The 21293-nt window shown below is 43.9% G+C and overlaps 3 protein-coding genes across 3 annotated transcripts; 1 reads left to right on the top strand and 2 right to left on the bottom strand.

Annotated features, from left to right (window-relative positions):
- The first annotated feature begins 5684 nt into the window (after positions 1-5684).
- rps26 (ribosomal protein S26) lies at positions 5685-9435 on the top strand. The gene is made up of 4 exons (XM_080015812.1): positions 5685-5729; positions 6196-6373; positions 6470-6600; positions 9257-9435. Exons 1-4 carry the CDS (start codon positions 5727-5729, stop codon positions 9290-9292), a joined length of 348 nt encoding a protein of 115 aa, XP_079871938.1. The 5' UTR covers positions 5685-5726; the 3' UTR covers positions 9293-9435.
- Positions 9436-11628: 2193 nt separating this feature from the next.
- ikzf4 (IKAROS family zinc finger 4) lies at positions 11629-16162 on the bottom strand (the record flags this gene model as incomplete). Its single annotated transcript, XM_080014827.1, has 7 exons — positions 11629-12497; positions 12628-12759; positions 12886-13044; positions 14872-15039; positions 15418-15705; positions 15818-15925; positions 16126-16162. The coding sequence occupies 7 exons, from the start codon at positions 16160-16162 to the stop codon at positions 11629-11631; spliced, it is 1761 nt and encodes a 586-aa protein (XP_079870953.1).
- A 3680-nt stretch (positions 16163-19842) lies between these two features.
- dnajc22 (DnaJ (Hsp40) homolog, subfamily C, member 22) lies at positions 19843-21095 on the bottom strand (the record flags this gene model as incomplete). Its single annotated transcript, XM_080014615.1, has 3 exons — positions 19843-20019; positions 20104-20396; positions 20549-21095. The coding sequence occupies 3 exons, from the start codon at positions 21093-21095 to the stop codon at positions 19843-19845; spliced, it is 1017 nt and encodes a 338-aa protein (XP_079870741.1).
- Between the last annotated feature and the right edge of the window lie 198 nt (positions 21096-21293).

Here is a 21293-nt window from a genome sequence, read left to right as displayed (position 1 = left end):
TTCTAATTGTCTGGGCCGGAGTCACTTTGTGGTCCCCGCCTCCCTCACCCGCCCTGCCTTCAGAAAGAAAGCCCACGGAGCTAATGCCCCTCTACCTTACTCTGTAAGTAGGTGATCGGCAGGTTGGGAAAGAGGGAGAAAAAAGAGCTCCTCGGGGTGAGGGTGGAGGGGAGGGGGGGTGGATGGTGGGGGGATAGCGGGGATTAGGGAATGGAGGGTTGCCTGGGAGTGCTGGGAGCAGCGCCGATCGGAATGTGGGAGAGATGAGTCCAGGAGCTCGGATGCGGGACAAAGCGAGAGTTAATAAGGAAAGATTGAAGGGGCCGGCGACAATGGGCCGCCACCCGAGTCGAGATGAAATTGCTTCCGCGGATTATTGGGAGAGGGTGTGAGTGTTGTCGGCTTTTTGTGTGAAAGTGTGTTTGGTTGAGCATTTGTGTGTTTGTGCGTCAATGTGTGTGTTTGTTAGGGGTTTTCGAGGGGGGGGGGCTGCGGGATTGATGGCTGCCCCTCTGGTCGGGGCGCAGGGGAGCAGGGGCGGACGCCGGCTGTTCCCACAGTCTGCTCTGCTGCAGCCACCTTTGACACACGGGGCTGCCAGGCGGCGAGTAGGCAGCCATGGTGCGCCGAGGACAAACAAAAACAACAGCTCCGTGCCGCAGGAATCGCCATCTCTCTGTCTCTCTGTCTCTCTGTCTCTCTCTCTCTCTCTCTCTCTCTTGCTCCCGCTCTGACTCTCCCACTGAGGGGAGAACGAGGGCCGCCCGGCCAAGACCGAATTCCCTGTCTATCATCATGTGGATCTCCTTCTTCTTTACTCTCTAAATGACTTTGCTGTTTAAAAACGTCTCAAACTCTACTAGTGCTACTCGTGGTGTATTCCTAGAGGAGGGTTAGCTGTGACTGTCGTATACAGCGGTTTGATTCCACCCACAAAATGTACTTATTCCAAGACACTTGGACAAAAGCGTCTGCTAAATGACATCATATTATGCAATGCAGTCTGAATCTTCCATGTTCTAGGCTGATCCAAATATCAATGCCTTGCACTGGCTCCAACATATGCACCAGGATCTTAAGGTTGTTTACAGGGAATCAATGGAGCAGAGGTTTTACATGAAGTGGATTATCATCTTCATCGTCATCTTATATTGTATATTCTTCTTGTGTATATATTCTTATATTTGGCTATTTCTGTATTGTATTCTTTAGCTATTTTTATTTTAAACCGTTCTATTTTATTATTATTATTACAATTTTAATTTTTTAATTTATTTTATTATATTACTATTTTTCTGACTATTAAGCTTTTTCTTTTTGCCAATTTGTCCACAACTAGAGAAACACAGCAATCCTCACCATGACAAATTCCTCATATATGAAAATGCACTCATATAATAAACTCATTCTGATTCTAATCTTAATTTTTCCTAATAATTGACAGGCTAATAGGCGCAGTTTCTTAATTCTATTATCCTTTCTTTGCATTTTTTCAACGGAAAACCTTAATGACAGCATTTTTCTCTGCTGTTAAAGGACATTTCACTTTGGCAGCAGCTAAACCAACACTGGGGCCAGGGGTCGTAGAAAGTTAATTGAATAATTGCCGTAATTAAGTAACTTGAGAGTTACTCGAAACACAACCGCAGTGTTGTGCATTGACCGGGGGTGTGAGGACCACGATGTCATAAATAGGTAGTTCCTGGATTAATCTTGCTCTGTACAATAATACAGCAATGTGGATAACCACCACATATTTTAGTTTAAATGTAGAGAAGATATATAAAATCTTGAAAAAAAAAAAAAGAAAACGCCAGCTCCTTATTAAAATTCTTGCTAAATTGTGGAAAAATGTTGCCCACTGGGTGGAGCTGGCTTAATTTGATGGCTGTATGATAAAGAATGCAGCGCTGGGTTTAGGTCACCACACAGAATGATATACTGCTTAGTGGTTGTGATGGACAATGTGGAGCGGCTTGGACCGCACGCTGCAGCACAATACCTCTGTGATTACTGCGCTGTACTGACATTAAACTGTAATGCCATAATTAATCTGCAGACCAGGTTACAACTAATTAAGGCATTCTTTTGACAGAAACAACCCCAACAGCCCTCGGAGTAAACCTCGTCTGATTACCAGGGAACATGGAGTGAGCGTTATGCAACCTCAAGGCACTTACCTGTATGTGGTAATAAAGAATATATTGATACCTTCATATCACACATATATCACTCAAAGGTCCAGATCAACTACACTTTTCCTGTTAGTCATAAGAAGTTATAAGAAACTGAGGAAAGTTTTTATGAGAGTGAATATGCACATGTGCGCACGCACGTGTGTTGGTGCGCCCACACACATATTCAAGCATGCATATGTGTGTGTGTGTGTGTGTATGTGTGTGCGCGCGTGCGTTCGTGTGTGTGTGTGTGTGTGTGTGTGTGGTTGTGTGTGCGTGTGTGTGGTTGGATGTGAGCATGGCAGCTGGGAGGCAGACATGTTGCGGCAGAATCGTTCCCTAGCAACTGACCTTTCCGGCAGATGGCAGCTCCAGAGTCGCAGCCACCCAGCATCACAATGGATGTGGCCCTCGAACATCCAAACAGATAACTTCTAAACATAGAACGTGTGACATCTAAACACGTAACATCTAAACATCCAACATGTAATAACTAACATCTGAACTATTGAAATAGCTGAGGTGAAAGTCCTTATTCTTACTCTTATTTTGAGGCTCTCTACCGTTCTTCCCGCTCAATTGCGACTCACTCTGTGGTAAACGCACGCAGAACAAATTCTCAAACACTCCACACATGAGCACGAGTCCAAACTCGACATTTTTCCATGTTGGGGAAGACTAGGGTTGGGGTTGAGGAAGGCAGCGAGGGGATGATCTCAAACCGCCGCTTCCCGTCGTTGGGTCTGCTGCGCGTAGTGGATCGGGGCGGGAATTTGGCGAGAACGCCGGACGCGGAGTGAGAGAGAGCGCCGTGATGGCTGTGGTCGGGCTCCCTGCCCCTGAAGAGCGAGGGGTGAGGGGGTAAAGCTCTGTGGTGTTTGTGTGTGTGTTTAGCGCGTGAGATCAGATAAGACAAAGACGAAGAGAAGACTTTATTAACCCCCGTGGGGGATATTCAGATGTCAGAAGCAATAAAATAGAGAAATACAGTTTTAAAAAATGTACAAAATGGAAAGAAAAATATGATCTGTGCACATCTATTCGCAGCGTTACCATGGAGTAGCACAGTGCTAGAAGTAGTCAGCCCAATGTGGGTCGAATAGCAGTGACTGTAAAGTAGGTGCAGGTTGTAGCAGCAGTGTACCATAGTAATAATAATGTAATGGGCCTCCCAGCAGCTGAACAGAACGTATATTCTTGTACATCCTTGATTAAAAGTTGTTGATTGATTTTTTTGAAAGTTGATTAAAATAACATTTTCAGACACGTGCATGACTTGCTTTGTGTGTGTGTGTGTGTGTGTGTGTGTGTGTGTGTGCGTGTGTGTGTGTGTGTGTGTGTGTGTGTGTGTGCCTGTACATGGATGGTGCGGCGTGGCGTGTTGCTGTGATAATATATGCCGCTCTCCAGCCAGTGAAGTTCTCTGAACCTGATTAAGACGTCTCAAAATGAACAATAATGTGTACGCCACGATTTGAGGATATTGATTGTTAATCATGTATCGACGACAAGCAAAATACCTCAAAGGAAGGCTTCAGCAAAAGAAAACAAAAACGGAGAAGCAGGTTGAGGGGGGGGGGGGTTTTGGGTTCCAATGTGTGTTTTAGCAGCGACAGCGGGCGAACACGCAGCCCTGACACGGCGGCAGAGGAATGTTTATTTGCTGCAGTTTGGAGCCGGTGACACATTCCTCTGTCAGTCGCTGTGCCGCTTCCAGATACACTCCGCTTCATGTGTTCACACTTAGACAGAAGCCGCACACATCCCACAGACTCATACACTTTCTATAAACGTGGCAACCCTGGAATTTGCGGCCACCCCCAAACCTGACACTGACATTATGATCATCGGTTACAACTTAGTGGGACATGACTTCCCTTAAGTGTGTGTCACACATTCCTGATACAGCAGTGATTCTGAAATGAATAATTCATGGGATACTTCAACTTTGGTAGTCTGTGTGTGTACGGTATGTGTGTGTGTGTGTGTGTGTGTGTGTGTGTGTGTGTGTGTGTGTGTGTGCGTCTGCGTGCACGTGTGTGTGTACGTGTGTGTGAGACAGAGAGAGTGTGTGTGGGTGTGTGTGTATGTGTGTGCGTGCGTCTGTCTGTGTCTGAGACACAGAAAGAGAGAGAGAGTGTGTGTTTGTGTGTGTGTGTGTGTGTGTGTGTTTGTGTGTGTGTGTGTGTGTGTGTGTGTGTGTGTGTGTGTGTGCGTGTGTGTGTGTGTGTGCGTGCGCGCGTGTGAGTGTGTATGTCTGTGTTAGACACAGAAAGAGAGAGTGTGTGAGTGTGTGTGTAAGAGAGAGAGCGAGCTTGCCTGCACCCCTCTGTCTCCCAGGTCGTCTCCGGACTCATCCATTATCTCCAGCATCTGGCAACCACAGCCTGTAAAGAAGACATTACTCTTGGCAAGTGTCTTATAAAGACCGTGACAGAGGGGACAGCAGACCACGGGAGCCCACCACCACCACCACCACCTCCCCATCTGCATGCACGCTGACAACGCATTGCATAATAGAACGATAGCCCATAAAATAGCTCACACACACACACACACAGACACACACACACATACACATGAGTATGGAACACAAACGTACACGGTCATACACACAACTCGGCTCTTACAGATAAACACATAAACAAATTACCACACTAATGTGCAAAATCACGCTCGCGAACCGCCAACCGTCGTGCACATAGACAGGCGCGCACACACACAATTCCGCTCACAGTCGTCATTGTCTCTGTGTGCAGTACACTCCACCAACCTTTGAACGCTAATCGTTTCCAGAACCTCAGCCTAAGACCACGCCAAGCAGCCTTCCAGTACGTTGTGCACCCTAAAAATACATTCCTGAATACATATTCAGGGTCCTAGGTTAATATTCTGATTCGATGAGGCGATGGCGAAGCTGGAACCAAACAGTATGTGAACTGATCCGACGAACAAATGTGTCATTGTTGCCTTCTTGACCCCACCACCGACAATGTAAAACAGCATATAGATCGAATGGCGGATTCTTGTGAAGTGCCAGCTAAAAAAAAAGATGGGATGAATTTCTAAAATATAATTGGATTTGATTTATTTATTACACCGTATTCTTACAGATGACCACTTTGATGTCACTGACATGAGCACTGGGCACCATGCCACATCACGAAAATCACTTTTGAAACGTCGTCGGGGGAGAAACGGCCACTGCTGAACAGCGAAACACTGCCACCTAGCGGACAATCCGTGCAATTACAGACAAAACGGACACAACTCGGTGACGTATGGACGCGAGGGCGACATTAGCAGATGCTAAATATGTATAATAATAATATAATAATAAAAGGTTTGTTTCGTTTGTTTGTTTTTGGGTTGTTGTTTTTTTTTGACAAGTACTTTGAAAAAAAAATAAAAAATAAACGGCCAAGTAGCTGAGGGAGAGGAGGCGGAGGGAGCGATTGACAGGGAGAAGCAAAGTCGAGAGCGGAAGTGACGTCCCATTGCCGGCGAGACTTCCGGTGCACGGTCCCTCTCAGCCCTCCTCGCGCCACGATGGTGAGTGGCGCTGCGGCTCGTCGAGCCGTCGAGGACGAGTCGAGTGGTCGGAATGAACGCGTGCCCGCACAACTGTCGAGAGATCGGGCGCTTATCTAAATGACGCGGTATTTGTGATGCTATGGCGTCAATGGCGCGGCGATTTAATGTCAAACGTCACGTTGCCTGAAACCGATCTGGTCTGGATAGTACCCGGCTATAATGACGTCACTTGAGTCGATAACGTCGGTCGAGGCGGCGACAAATAATTATAATTGTTCATCATTTTGATAATATATGATTTTATAAAATTGTATTAATGTCAATCATAGTAATAAATATAATATATAATTATTTACATTGTATTAAAAATTGTTATCATTGATTTCTGTTTTTTTTGTTTTTTTTCGTTTTTTTTTTTGTCTTCATAACATGCTGCCATGTCAACACTCATTTGTTTCATTTGAATCTCACCTGCCTTCTTAAGACAAAGAAAAGACGCAACAACGGCCGCGCCAAGAAGGGACGGGGGCACGTGCAGCCCATCCGCTGCACCAACTGTGCACGCTGTGTGCCCAAAGACAAGGCCATCAAGAAGTTTGTCATCAGGAACATTGTGGAAGCTGCAGCCGTCCGGGACATCACGGAGGCCAGCGTGTTCGACTGTGAGTCGTCGTTCGAAATGGTTGTTTCGTTGGCCAACTAACGATGTTTCAGGCGTTTTCCCAGTGCCGATTTAAAATTGTTGAATCTCTCCCCAGCCTACGTTCTGCCCAAGCTCTATGTGAAGCTGCACTACTGTGTGAGCTGTGCCATCCACAGCAAGGTGGTGAGGAACCGCTCCACGGAGGCCAGGAAGGACCGCACGCCGCCGCCGCGGTTCAGACCCAGCGTGAGTTACATTTACATTTAGTCATTTAGCAGACGCTTTTATCCAAAGCGACTTACAAGGGAGAATAACATTCAAGCTACATTGCGACAGAGATTAGTGTCACAACAACATTAGTGTAACAATAAATACTGCAAGGTGGTGCTAAGTAATTGTAGGTTAGGACAGGAGGTACTCACTGAAGAGCTGGGTCTTCAAGTGCTTCTTAAAGACAGAGAGGGAGGTCCCCGCTCTGGTCATTTTTGGCAGCTGGTTCCACCAACGTGGAACTACAAATGAGAATAGCCTGGATTGCCGTGGCTGTATGGCCGGCAGAGCCAGGCGACGCTCATTTGACGAGCGCAGCATCCGGGGGGCAACATGTGCTCTTACAAGAGCATTTAAGTAGGCGGGAGCATTCCCAGCAATCACTCTGTAGGCCAGCATAAGAGACTTGAACTTGATGCGAGCGGCTACAGGTAACCAGTGGAGCTCGATGAGCAGCGGAGTGACATGTGCCCTCTTTGGCTGGTTGAACACCAGTCGCGCCGCCGCATTCTGTATCATCTGTAGTGGCTTCACCGCACAGGCCGGCAAGCCTGTTAAGAGGGCGTTGCAGTAGTCGAGACGGGACATCACCAAGGTTTGTTGCAATAAGATGTGCCTTCTCTGATTGTCAGTTCCATAATGGGGCGTCATTTCTACGTCTCAGTTGCTCTCTTGGTAATTTAATAATAAAGAGAGATACATAATATATAATAATATCAATGAAATGTGGATGGCACTTCAATTCTTGTTCTCACCAATTTGAACTAGGTTTTGAGTTAAGCTAATTAAAAACACTGCATCCTATGCAAATAAAAAAAAAAAAATATATTTTCTTCACTAGTACATGCCCGTTCAAAATGTAAGAGTTTCTAAGTCGTGTTAATGGCACAGTCAGACAAACTACGTTTTGTCACGCAAAAAAATTAACACCGGAAATTACGCAATACCATGCGCTGGACAGGATTATTAATTGTTTTTCTTATGTTATTGATCACTGTAAAAAAAACAAAACAATATAAAGCAGAATTGAAATAAGAAATATATAAACCTAGGAAAAGTTAAATAGGCATGTTGTGTGTTTCTGGCTTCTGCCACGTGCACTCCAGTCTCTCCTTCTCGAGCCCCTCATACACCGGGGGAAGACATTCTTTGTGACTCAGTCGCAGAGCCCTGAAGCCCTGGGAGTGGGAGGGTGGGAGTGTAAATGCTGGGTATGATAGAAAGGTGTCAGAACACACAGTGCATCGCAGCTTGCTGTGTATGGGGCTGTGTGTGGAGTGCTCATGCTGACCCCTGTCCACCGTCAAAGGTGCCTACAATCGGCACGTGAGCATCAGAACTGGACCATGGAGCAATGGAAGAAGATAGCCTGGTCTGATGAATCACGTGTTCCTTTACATAATGTGGATGGCCGGGTGCATGTGCACCTTTTACCTGGGGAAAAGATGGCATCAAGGACCTATGAGACTATGGGAAGAAGGCAAGCCGGCGTAGGCAGTGTGATGCTCTGGGCAATGTTCTGCTGGGGAACCTTGGGTCCTGGCATTCAGGTGGATGTTACTCTGACATGTACCACCTACCTAAACATTGTTGCAGACCAAGTTCACCACTTCACGGCAACGGTATTCCCTGATGGCAGTGTTCTCTTTTAGCAGCAAATGCACTCTGCCACACTGCAAACATTGTTCAGGAATGGATTGAGGAACATGACAAAGAGTTCAAGGTGTTGACTTGACCTCCAAATTCCCCGGATCTCAATTCTATTGAGCATCTGTGGGATGTGCTGGAACAACAAGCCCGATCCATGGGGGCCCACCATGCAACTTACAGGACTTAAAGGATCTGCTGCTAACGTCTTGGTGCCAGATACCGCAGGACACCTTCAGAGGTCTTGTGGAGTCCATGCCTCGACGGGTCAGAGCTGTTTTGGCGGCATGAGGGGGAACTACACAATATTTGGCTTGTGGTTTTAATGTTGTGGCTGATCAATGTATGACACAACTGATATGGTTATGGGGCTATCTTTATGGTCAGGTGGTGCATATGGGTCAAATTTACAAATAGTTTATATGGTTTGCTCAAGAATTAAAGTTACTCATATAAATAAACAAAACATGCATATTTAACCATGTTAACCATTATTGGAAGACGACAACACAACTTTGAATTATGGGACAGTTGTACTTTATCTTTGAAGTAAATGTTATTGAATAATTCTGTGAAATGTGACTGTGGTGTGTGGATGGGATGGTTTGAGCATCTAGGTGATCTAGGACCTGCATCTAGGTGATTGGGTCAGGGTGGCTGCATACCAGTTGCTCATTGGTTGGGCTAACGGGCAGCAGGTTAAAACCCCCATCCACACACACAGACACACACTCTGGATAGGAGCCCTGTCAGGTCATGTTCTAGCTGCACCTGGCTAATTCCACCTTGCCTTCTTACAATAAACTGATGTCTACAACCCATCGTCGTCTGGGTGGCGTGTGGTAGGCAAAACTGGCACAGTGACCAATCATTTTTTTTTTTTTTGACACTGAAATGAGCTAATCTAGTGCAGACCACACTAAATATTGTATGAAAACCACATAATAATTGTTCATTAAAAATGTTTCATTTTTCTCCATCACAGGGTGGTCCACCACGAGCTCCTCCCAAGCCGATGTGAAGTGGAACTTTAAATGATCAATAATGTAAAAATAAAAATGGTGAACAGTTGTGACTATTTTACCTTTCTATGCTACCTGAAATAGTAATTGTTGTTCATTAAAGAATTTTAATAGTGCAAATAAAATACATATTGTGAGTTAAGTCTTGAAGCTTTTATTCACCCAACTTCAAAGCCTTCAAGAACTTTAGAAAACGTCTTGTTCAGTTTTAGACACTTTTAGTTTGTGGTTTAGCATTTTTTTCAAGAACATTTGACCATAAACGACAGTGAAAAGTCTGCAGACGAGCAAGGGGTGCGTATCTGACCGCAGTAACATCCTGGAAAGCAACATGACTTTGAATAATGAGGCAGTTGTACTTTATCTTTGAGGTAAAGTGTTTTGTCATATTACATTATTTCACAAAATATCGTAGAACATTGAAGTCCACACAAGGAGTTGAAAACCCATGCCCCATGTTCCACGTCTCAAAAATAATTCACAATTCAGGTTGAAGCAGAAAAGGACAAGCACACATGCTATACTTCATTCACACACACTTCTTCTACGCATTAAACCAAGTGCATCTTCATATATTTTTTAAAAGGTTTCAAGTACATTTTTTTTCAGCAAATCTTTTAGGAAATAAAGTTAAAACTAAAGCAGCAAACCCACGATAGCAAGTTAAGAATACTGAATTTGGTCTCATTTATATTCCAAACATTAACATCGGTAGCCAACTCGTCAAACTGTAGCAGTAAGGTTTTCGGGTGCTAGAAAGAAGCAGGAGGTAACAGTATATGATCTTGAGGAATATGCTGGATAAGATTTGGGATATAGCTGACTAAATACAACAAGGCTGTAACAAACAACATTAAATATTTAATCACAAAGGATTTTTAAATAACTAATGAGGCTTTAATTAGGCTCTTCGCTTCCATTTGATTCAAAAATGCTTAAAAGTGTTAGCCTTGACCACTGAGAGCAAAACCACAACAAGTCTGGAATTAATAAATATGAAATTCTTTGTTGATGACACAGCCAGTACACTGCAGCAGAGTGAGCGGAGATCCCGGGTCCAGACGGATACAGAGAGATTCTGTAGAGGGTTGGCCCCGTTTTTGGGAAGAAAATTAAATTGTTTCAAACTGGGTGTTCAATTACTTGTTTGGGGGTTATGCCATCAATCAGTGCAGTAGAACAATCACAAAAAAAAGACAAAATTGCGAAGCCGCCGAGGGCTTCTGGTAAGATGTTCGTAGATAAAGAGACGACCTCAAAGTGCAAACTCCTACGTCCACTCCACCCAACTCCACTCCACCCGACCCCACCCCACCCCACACCACACCACACCACCGCATGGGTCACGGTCTGATCTGCACCAGGACTCTTAAGGCCAGCCAAGCGTTCCACATCGGAGCCCTTAAAAAAAACCTTATTCACTCCAGGTATATATTCCTCCTCTGGTCATGATAGTCTTTTTCTTTAATTTGAGTGCAGCTGTGAAATCCCCTCGGAGATGGCGTCACGCACAACAGCCGTGCTGTAAACAATGTTTATTCTCACAACTCTGTGACGGCTGTAGGAGTTTAAGGCAAGCTATGTCTGTGCTTCGTCTGTGACTAAAGGTCCTACCTAGGCCAGAAGCCCAAAATCTGAGTGCATATTATCATTACGTGACCACCACCTTTAAAATCCCCCTGAATCCCAAATGACATACGTAAAACAAAGCTCCCATGGTGCATACTTCACTTATTAAACATATACCTCTCTATATATATTTTTTAACGTATGTGCTATGATCTTTTTTCATTTTGCAAGTTACTTTAGTCCATTCTTTCTGACCAAATTAGGAACCAGTGCGCTTGACCTACTGAAAGTGCCAAAATATGGCTAGTGAGGATTTTTGAGCACCAGGGTTCCCCAACAGAACGGATTTCCCCCAACAAGGCACTTCTGACGCAAAACGAACCGTTCTGCCGGATGATTTGACTTGGGAGTGCGATCAATAATATATATATATATATATATATATATATGTGTGTGTGTTTATATATTTTTTCTTATTTTCACCTCTGCTAATCTTTAACCGATACCGTGAAAAAGGTTCTTCACCGATTCCTGCTGTAACTTGTCTCGACGTTGTGACAAACTACCACTGCGACCGTGAGAAATTCAAAGAAGCTGATCTGGTGCAGAACAAACCTGATCCATCTTCCAAACACCATTCACTCCGTTTACAGATTTCACCACCGTTTCCCCTCCACTTCTCTCTCTCTCTCCCTCTCTCTCCCCCTCTCCCTCCCCCTCTCTCTCCTCCCTCCTGGAAACTTGCGAGCCTCTCCCCCGCGGGTCCTCAGCCCACCTGGTGCTCTCCGCGGCTGATGTGTGAGGAGAATTCGTAGCGATCCTGGCTGCGGTGGCCGCAGATGTTGCACTCGAAGGGCTGTCGGAAGCCGTGGCAGCCCATGTGGATGGTGAACATGACGTGGTCCAGGAAGAGGACGCGGCAGTGCGGGCAGTGGAAGCAGCGCACTGCCCGGCCCTCGCCGTCCACCACCCGCGGCATCTCCTTGGAAGACCGGGGGGAGGCGGGGCTTCTCTTCAGGGCGGCGAGCGGGGCCGCACACGCCCTCTCCCGCTCCCTCTCCCTCTCCCACTCGGGGTCTGAGTCTTTGGCCTGGCTGGGGCTGGAGGCGGGGCGGCCGCGGGGCAGCGCCGGGGCCGCGTAGTGGCCGTGGCCGAGGCGGTGGAGGTTCCGGTGGTTGGAGGTACTGGTTGGGGCTGTGCTGGGCCCGGTGCTCTGCTCCTCGGCGGTGCTCTCCGTGTCCGTGGAGTCCGGGCAGCCGTTGGGGGAGGTGCTGATGCTGTGGGCCGAGGGAGGCTCGTCGCGGCCCTCGTCCGTCTCCTGTCCTGCCAGTCCCACCGACACGATCGCCACCGAACTCCCGCCGTGTGCGCGGGGGCCCTGAGAAGCCACGTGCCCGTAGACGGAGCTCATGACGGCCGGGAGGTCGGACAGGAGCGCCGAGTGGGGCAGGGAGAGTTTGGGAGGCTTGTGATTCTCGCCTTTCCCCCTGGCGAGCTGAAGGAACTTAGCACCCAATCCCACCAGGCCAGAGGAGTCTCCCATCGAGTGAGTGCTCAGCAGATCCCCATCCTTCTCGGAACCAGAGGACAGTTCATAAGGTGCTTCGGATACATTAAGACGCATATGCTTCTCACCTGCAAAAACGACAAATCAGATTTGGATTATTATGATGGCACTACGACTAGGCACTATTATGATGGCCTTCTGAGTCGACTTCATTCATTATTCAATAATGATTTGAATGAAACAATTAGAAAACCTCACCCAAAAACTTCTGCGGGGTGGACCTCTTGCGCTTGGTGATGGTATTAGCGAGTCGCTCCACGAAAGGGAGTTTTTCAGCAGTCGGCTGGAGCATCGGCTTGGTCATGGGCTCCAGGTTTGGAGATTCCTCACCTGGAAAACACACAGATACCCAGTCAGCGATGAAGAGTACCAAGGGAGCCAAGGGGCAATGACCCTTATTGGAATTGGTTCATTTCAATATACCGAAATTATACAGATGAGAGCACGTTTTTCTACCTTGTCCCGGCTGTGCCCCGGGAGCCTGGTGCTCCTGGTGCTCCAGGCTCTGCAGGCAGCTGCGGCAGTGCTCCACGTGCTCTTCCAGAGCGCCCTGCTGCTTGTAGGTGCGGCCGCAGTGGATGCACTTGAACGGTTTCCCAACTGTTGGAGAAGACACTGTCACCCAGAGAGAAGAAAAATTAGGAGAACACACCACGACAGAGTGAGAACAGATTATAATTTGTTTAATCAATAGTTCCAAGGCAACCAAGCACTTTAAAAGCATCAAAAAGTAAATAGATAGTTCAAAAACCTGATATTGGTTCTCCTTAGTCCATTTTTTTCCCATCTCAGCCAAGTACAAATTAAAACTCAAAGACCTTTTCTAAATTGTTATTGATTATTTTTAGGTTTACTTTTGTGATTTATTGTCCATTGTTAGGTTTGTTTTTATTGTTTATTGTTCATTTATAGCTTCGAGTTAATAGGGAGGTTTATTGCATATTGCCATTTTATTTTCTTTTTTATTACTTTATTATTCTGGCCTATTTTTATGTGAGCTGCTGTAACGCCGCAATTTCCCTCCGGGGATGAATAAAGTATCTATCTATCTGTACGTATCTATCTACTGTATCTAACTATCTATATCTATCTATACCAATGAATTACAGTTAAATTAAAGAATACAATGTATTACAAAGATTCGTAATATCGTATTGGCTAGGTTTACAAATGGATTTTCCCCAATTCACAGTCAATTCCTGAAAGTGTTCTTCGTCAATCGTCAGTGACGGAAGAAAATGTCCGACCCTGCAACCGCAGCGTTCCACTTCAGCAAAATGTCGGAGCGCTTGACGTCACTTCACCGAAATCTTATGATTGTCAATAACGTTTCTTCGAAAATGAATGTTTTTGAGAACCGCGGAGCCGCAGCAAAAACCTGAACATTCCGTCTTAACACAGGTCGAATGTGTGTTGCTAAATTGAGCACACCATTTCCTGTTTTCACAAAATTTTAAATGTCATTTTTTTGGCACGTTCTGTAACGTACGTTGCTGGTGAAGAACTGATTTCTTCTATTTCCTCTAGACTTGACTGCGGTATTTTAGTAGAAGAAAGGAAGGACCCACCTAATGAACCCATGTATGTGTGTATCGATGTATAAACTGGTGCTTAAGAAATATGACTTGATCAAAATAAAAATATAAGTAGAGTATATATAGTATATATAGAATATAAGTATATTTTTAACCACTAAATTAACATCTATTTTGAATCATGCATGTAATAAAAAAAATCATAATGAAATAAGTAGGGTACTGATATAATAATATTATAATATATTATTTTATATATTAATGAATACATAATAATAATAAATAAAGTTTTCAATCTCATCAATCAAATCAATCAATATTTTATACATATATATATATATATATATATAATAAATAATAATAATAATAAATAATGGTTTCAATCTGAATATTTTATATATATATATATATATATATATATATATATATATACACACATGTATATATATATAAAATATTCTGATTGAAACCTTTATTATTATTATTATTTATTTAATATATTATAATATTATTATATTAGTACCCTACTTATTTCATTATGAATTTATATATACAATATATTTTTTTATATCCATATATAATATTCAGATTGAAACCTTTATTTATTATTATTATTATTATTATTGTTTATAAATAAATGTTTCAATCTGAATGTTATATATATATATATATATATATATATATATAAATATATATATAAATTATATATAAATATATAAATATATAGATTTAAACCTTTATTTATTATTATTATTATTATTTATTATTTATTTAGTATTGTTGAGATTTAAATCTCTTTTACGGGAGAGAGCTGAGAGCAGAACTTACATAAAAGAACATGTACAAAGAAAAGAGGACAGACACACCGTTACAGAGTCAAATAAACACAAATATAATAAACACAAACCTGTGTGTGTGCGCAGGTGCCCGGCCAGGGCGTCGCGGCGGCGGCAGGCGTAGTTGCAGACGGGGCATTTGAATGGCTTCTCCCCGGAGTGCAGCTTGATGTGGCGCAGAAGGTTTCCCTTCTGGGTGAAGGACGCTCCGCACTGGTTGCACTGGAACGGACGCTCCCCTGGACACACACACACACACACACACACACACACACACACACACACACACACAAAGGCCGACGGGTTACCAATGTTTTTATATGTATGTATCAATTTCCAGAATTAAAAAAAAAACGATTTCTTCGGAACCGGCATCGAAGTAAAGGTATCATATGGGGATCAGTATTGGAAATATTTATAACCCACCCTGGATGCAACCCAGTGGAGTTATATTTACCTGCCAAATAAAATAAGACGAGATTAGATAACACTTAATTCATCCACATGGGTAAATTCCGGTGTCACAGCAGCAAAAAAACAGTGCAAGTGAAGAAAGGGCTAAGGGATTAAACAAAAAAAAAAAAGTATCCTCTACCCGATAAACGTGTGGTCCTCACCTGTGTGGCTGCGCTTGTGCACCATTAGTACATTGGGGCCGATGCAGATCATTCCACAGATGTCACACTGGAGCTTCCCATTGGGCAGCCGGATGGGCCCCGGAGAGGCCGCCTTGGGGCTGGCCGGGTCCTCGTAGATCAGGCCCCTGTCTCCCCCGACGCCGTCCTCCTCCCTGCCTCCCCCGCACTCCTCCTTCCTACCGTCCTTCCTCACTCCGTCGCGCTTGTCTGGCTGTGGAGCGCCGGCTGACTCCTCATCACTGTACAGCTCAACTTTGATGGAGTTTGCTGTGGACACAGGAGACAGAGATGTTTGTCGTCGTCGTTGTTGTTGTTCTTCTTGTTGTTGTTGTGACCTTACTGCCAATGTGAGGCAATGTCCAAATAAGAGAGGACTGACCACTGGGGGAACGGTGCGGAGAAGACAGCTGACTGTTTGAAGAACTCACAGAAGGTCCCCGCAAGCCAACGTAAAAATCCTGTTCTGCTGCTGAATCACCTCCACTGCCTAAAACACACACACACACACACACACACACACACACACACACACACACACACACACACACACACACACACACACACACACACACACACACACACACACACACACACACACACACACACACACACACACGTGTTGGTACATTTCATCGAAGCAAATATTCAATATTTTGGGAGTTAATTTAGCTAAAGATTCAACTTTACCCGGTATATATGAGTCATTGCAGTCATCAGCATTCATTCTCCCACCAGATGCCTGCGGAGAAGTGGAAAATCTGATTCTATTTCGTGCAATATGAATGAAGATTCTAGAGAGCCGGAGATGTTATATACCGTTTTGGATCAAGTTTTTTCGCTCACCATGTAAAACATATGGAGTGGAGTCCGATTCAGTTGACTTTCAAGTTTCAGCTCTAAATAAAAACTACTAAACTGACTGTTAATATAGTCTCAACTTGGTCCTTCCTATGCTCCACATCATCTAGAGAATCAGAACAGCTTCCACCTTTACTGTTGATGGCAGATAGTAACAGAGGAGGAGTCACAGGTACTCATCCAATAATCAACGATGATTTTTTTTTAAACTACGGGCATATTAATGAAATCCATCCATACCATGGTGGAAGGCAAGTTAAGTATAGCATATCATTTGTTATTAGGTTCACAGATATCTTTTTATAAGGGCAAATATGTTGACTCTGATGTAGAAGAATTTACTGATTTTGACAAAAAGGAATATGGATATAAAAAATTGGACAAAATGCTTATGTCGAAATTATGTTGAACACCTAATTCGTTTAAAGGCTATTTATTTACCTTTAAGCCCTAATATTTGTTGTTTTTAAATTCCAATATTAGAGTTTTTGAGGACACCAGACACCCTGCATTCAAATATTAGTAACCATATGTTTAAGCAACAGCATATGACATTAACTCCCTAAAACTGGACTCTGTATTGCTTTATGCATTTCACTAAAGGGTGACGGCCATTTAAAAAAAACATTTTTGACACTGTACATATACAGTACTCTGTTTCATACACATTCATATGCATATACATATATTTACCTTATATTTTTGCTTCATTGCATATATCAATATAATATGTAAATATAATATGTAAATATTATATATATATCGAGATAGAGAGAGAATTTTTCTTTCCACTTCGATTTTTTTTTTTCTTGCTACTTTGTTCTTTTGAACAGCCCTGAGAGTTTTCTCTGGTTTGAACTCATTGCCCCTGAACTCGTATGATCGCATGAGACAAATATAAAGAACAAAAACACAAAAAAAAAAAACAGGAATATCGCATGTTTAATAAATAACACCATCCTAACGCTGTGCTTGGCCGGGTAGCAACAGTGGACAGTACAGACAGTGGGGGCAAACGGGGGCGGGGACAGAGGAAAATCGCAGGGGAATGAATTCAGTCCGCGCACTGGCTGCAGCGCGCAGGGCGCAACAGGCGGCGACGCGCCGAGAGCAAGCGGCCGCAACATGTCCCTGACAGCCCGCTATGTTCCAACACGACACCGGACACGCATCCGTGTGTCCGTCTCTCTCCACCCATGTACCACGATCCGTCGCGCAGAGTTGATCTCGCGCTGTGTTTTCACCTTTCATTTCGCGCGGTACTAATCGGCTCACGGGTGAAGCCCCGGACGCGCTTTTTTTCTTTCCCATTCCCCGGAACGCCGCGTTCCCGGTGTGCGTGGATCCAGGTGTGATCATGCCAAGCGGCTCGTCGCCGCACAGTGTTTCTGCTGAGCCGTTGCTATGGCACCCGACCACTCGATAAACGGCATTCGCTCCGCGGCGCTTCAAAACGCCACATAGTTCCACATTTCACCGCGATCGGCGTTCACATCCGCGGGCCCGCGGCTCCCGGCGTCTTACCTGGCGACCGACAGCTGCTACCCGGGTTTAGTTGTCTGGGTGGCTGTTTGTTTTCCCAGGCGACGACAGCATCTCCGGGATTTTTTTTTTTTTTTTTTTTTTTTTTTTTTTTACCTGGGATTCCCAAACAACTTCCGGGCCCATGCTGGGATACAGACAGAAGCGTCCGAGCGCCGAGCGCATCGATGCGAGGAGGCGACATGGACGGATGGAGGAGGCTGAGACACCGAGTCAGTGGTGTCGGGGGGGGGGGGTGTAGCTTGTGTCGCGTTCGGTGGACTGTGTTAAACAATACTATGGCATTTGGTTGATCTGGCACACAAAGCAAATGTACAGATTTTCTATTTTTGACTGTCTGAATTGTTGGAACAGGGGTTATTGTTCATTTTAGCTTTATTGTTATATTGCCATTTTTTCTATTTTTTTTTTCAAGTTAACTTGTGGGTTTATTGCATATTGCCATTTGTTTTCAAATTTGTAGTTAGTTTTTAGGTTTATTATATATGACCATGTTTTATTGCTATTATTATCGCCTGTCATTTCGATGTCGGTGAACCAATTTCCCATTCATCCAGGGATGAATAAAGTATCAGGCACTACCATGACTATAACGTAAAGTTAGGGCTCAATAGTGAACAGTTAATATTTCCATTAGGCTACGATGATCATTTAAAACTCAACCAAACAAGGATTGTTGCCACTTTTACTATAATAATATACCCCCTGAGAATTTGATTGGCAACAAATCGGGCGTAATCCCACTGTAAATGCACATTAAAAGCAGCCAGACCCCCTGCGACAAGAGATCAGTGTCCACAACTCAATGCAAATGAAATATTTCTCCAATACATTTGAAACAGTTCATCACACGTAGTTTGAGCGCAGGCGGATTGGAAATAGAGGAAATGACGTATACAGTCCTAAGTCTCAGATGTGTGGATTTTACTTAGAATTTAATTGAATGTACTCCTCAAATCTCTCCAGCTAATAAATAATAAGAAAACCAATACTTTGTAAAAATACCTTAAATCCACATACTTTCATACATATACGCAGTGAAATGTCAATGCAACGCACCCGGTGATTACACACAATATGTTCTAGACTGACAGTGGTATTATCCTCGATTGTTTATTTGTACTTTTTTAAATGTATTTTATGTTTGATTAGGTTGATTGTTTTCACAACCCTATGTTTTTGTTTGCCGTTATATTTGCTGCTTATTTTCTCTGACTTTGCATAATCATATGTACGGAAGCACTGCAAAAGTGAGTTTTTCCACAATAGGTCTCCTTTAATAAAGAGAAAAATCTGGATGTTAGAGGACATTGTCGATATAATCCGATCTATCAGAAATTATTGAAAGGTGAGGAAACTGCTTTGGAAGATGGAATATAGATTTGTTTTTATTTATTTTCTGTTTATGGATGTGTGTGTGTGTGTGTGTTTGTATTTGTGTGTGTGTGTATATATATATGTGTGTGTATGTGTGTGTGTGTATATATCAATATCATAATTATTATTATTTTGGCTGTTTAATATTTTTTTATTTTTTCCCGTCAAATCTACTGTCCCCACTCCAGTCCAATGGGTGGCAGGAATGCACCAAAGCTGGTTTTTCAACCGCCATTAAAATAGGAGAGAGAGAAGCTAGTGCTGCTGATGATGATGATAGTGATGATGCTGATGATGATGATGATTGGACTAAAATGTATAGACATGCGAAACACAGTTCTCGTCAGGTGTAAGAGAGAGAGGGAGAGGTGTATCAGTGACAAACAACACTTTTCTGAAGACTTTATCTCTGCTTTTCCACTAGATGGCACCACATTTGTTTGATTCAATGCATATTCCATGTTGTCCACGCAACCAAATAGTTGTCTTCAAGTTCAATAAATTCCTCTGCTCAGTCCATTATAAATGGGAATGGGAATACATTTTATTCCCAGAAAAGTGAACGTCTCAAGGCTGTCAGATTCTTACAACCTTATAACCAGCATTGTGGTTAAAGATTCTCTAAAACTATTTTAATCGATTGGGGTTGTGCCGTCGCAGGAGAACCTCGTAGGCTTCATGGATCTTTATGAACATTGTTTCAGCTTCTTTGCTGGGGTTGTGGTCTGGATGCCACGTCTTGGCCAGTTCCCTGTAGCTGCGAGTAATCTCTTCAACAGAAGAGTCTGCGGTCAGGGACAGCACCTGGGCATGCAAAATGACAATATGCACAACATAAGTGAATGGCAGGAGTATTAAAACCTTTTGTGAGGATTTGAGTTTACTCACTTGTAATGCCTGCTTTTCCTTCTCAGTATACTCTCGGAGCAGTATTTCCAGCACCTTCCTCCAAGCCTCTTCAGTGTACCCTCCACCAGTCAGTGCACATAAGATCCGATATGGGATCAATAAGAGATACTCTATGACATTTCTGAGCCAAGGCAGGAACCAGAAGATATTCAGCAGCTCTGCTAGACAATCAGAGAGGTAGTAGAGCGTGGCCGTGGTGTTGTGGAAGATACAGTAGCCCAGCGGTGCAGAGAAGGCCAACCACGCCAGACCCAGCCTGTAAAGACGGGGAGCTGCAAAGAAATATACAGAAATGCAACTAAACATATGAATGAATGTTAATAATTCATCCTAGTGTTAATGATTTGTGACAGAAAAAATATATTATTCAGTTTATTGCAACTATGCTAGGATTAGAATGTAAAATGCATGGGGCTCATCATACCCAGGTCTGGCTTGCTCCCAGGGGGTCGTGGAGGTTTGAACCTGCGATGCTGTGCAGCAGTGACGCTGGCAGCCAAACTAATGGGCAATGGTGATAAGGTGCTGCCATAGAATATAGGGGAGGTTACAAGACAGGCGATGAGAGTCTTGTGAAGATCTGATGTCTGTTGGCCGACACTGGACACCAGGTGCACCCCTGCGCCCACCGATAAAGGCAGGACAATCAAGTAGAAATAATTGAGAGAGCTGAGTCCTATCAGAGCCACAGTTCCAAAATAAATGCCCACACAAACCTGTCCAGAGAATCTGATAAGGCTCGAGGGGGGAGGGATAGGGTTCTTGGATCTTTTTCTCCCCCTCGTCGCCTCGTTGGCTTCATCAACATATGCTGGGATACGAAGGAACTCTCTGGCCCAGCCGACCCCAAACCCGCCTAGGGTCAGCATCCACAGCAGGGCATGGTTATCTCTCCTTAAATATAAGTGATGGAGGCCAAAGGGTCCACCTATTGCCCAGAGGACATATGCCACTATTACTCTCTTCTCCATGCCGGGAGTCTTATCACAGCTGGTGCTGAGAGCAGGAAAGCCTCTTCATCTCTGTCATGACCCTGCAGTTAATGCCAGAGAGAAATAAAGTCATAGCATTGCGAAAGTTTAAACTCCCCTCCCAATTGAATCGACATATATTAGATCAGACAATTATAATGACATTTCCCATTGGTATAAAATAGTCTTCCTATGGAA

This window comes from Zeus faber (assembly GCF_960531495.2).
Source record: "Zeus faber genome assembly, chromosome: 15".
Lineage (NCBI taxonomy): Eukaryota > Metazoa > Chordata > Actinopteri > Zeiformes > Zeidae > Zeus > Zeus faber.
The sequence above is the reverse complement of the archived record's forward strand: the minus strand, read 5'-3'. Positions and strand labels throughout refer to the sequence as shown.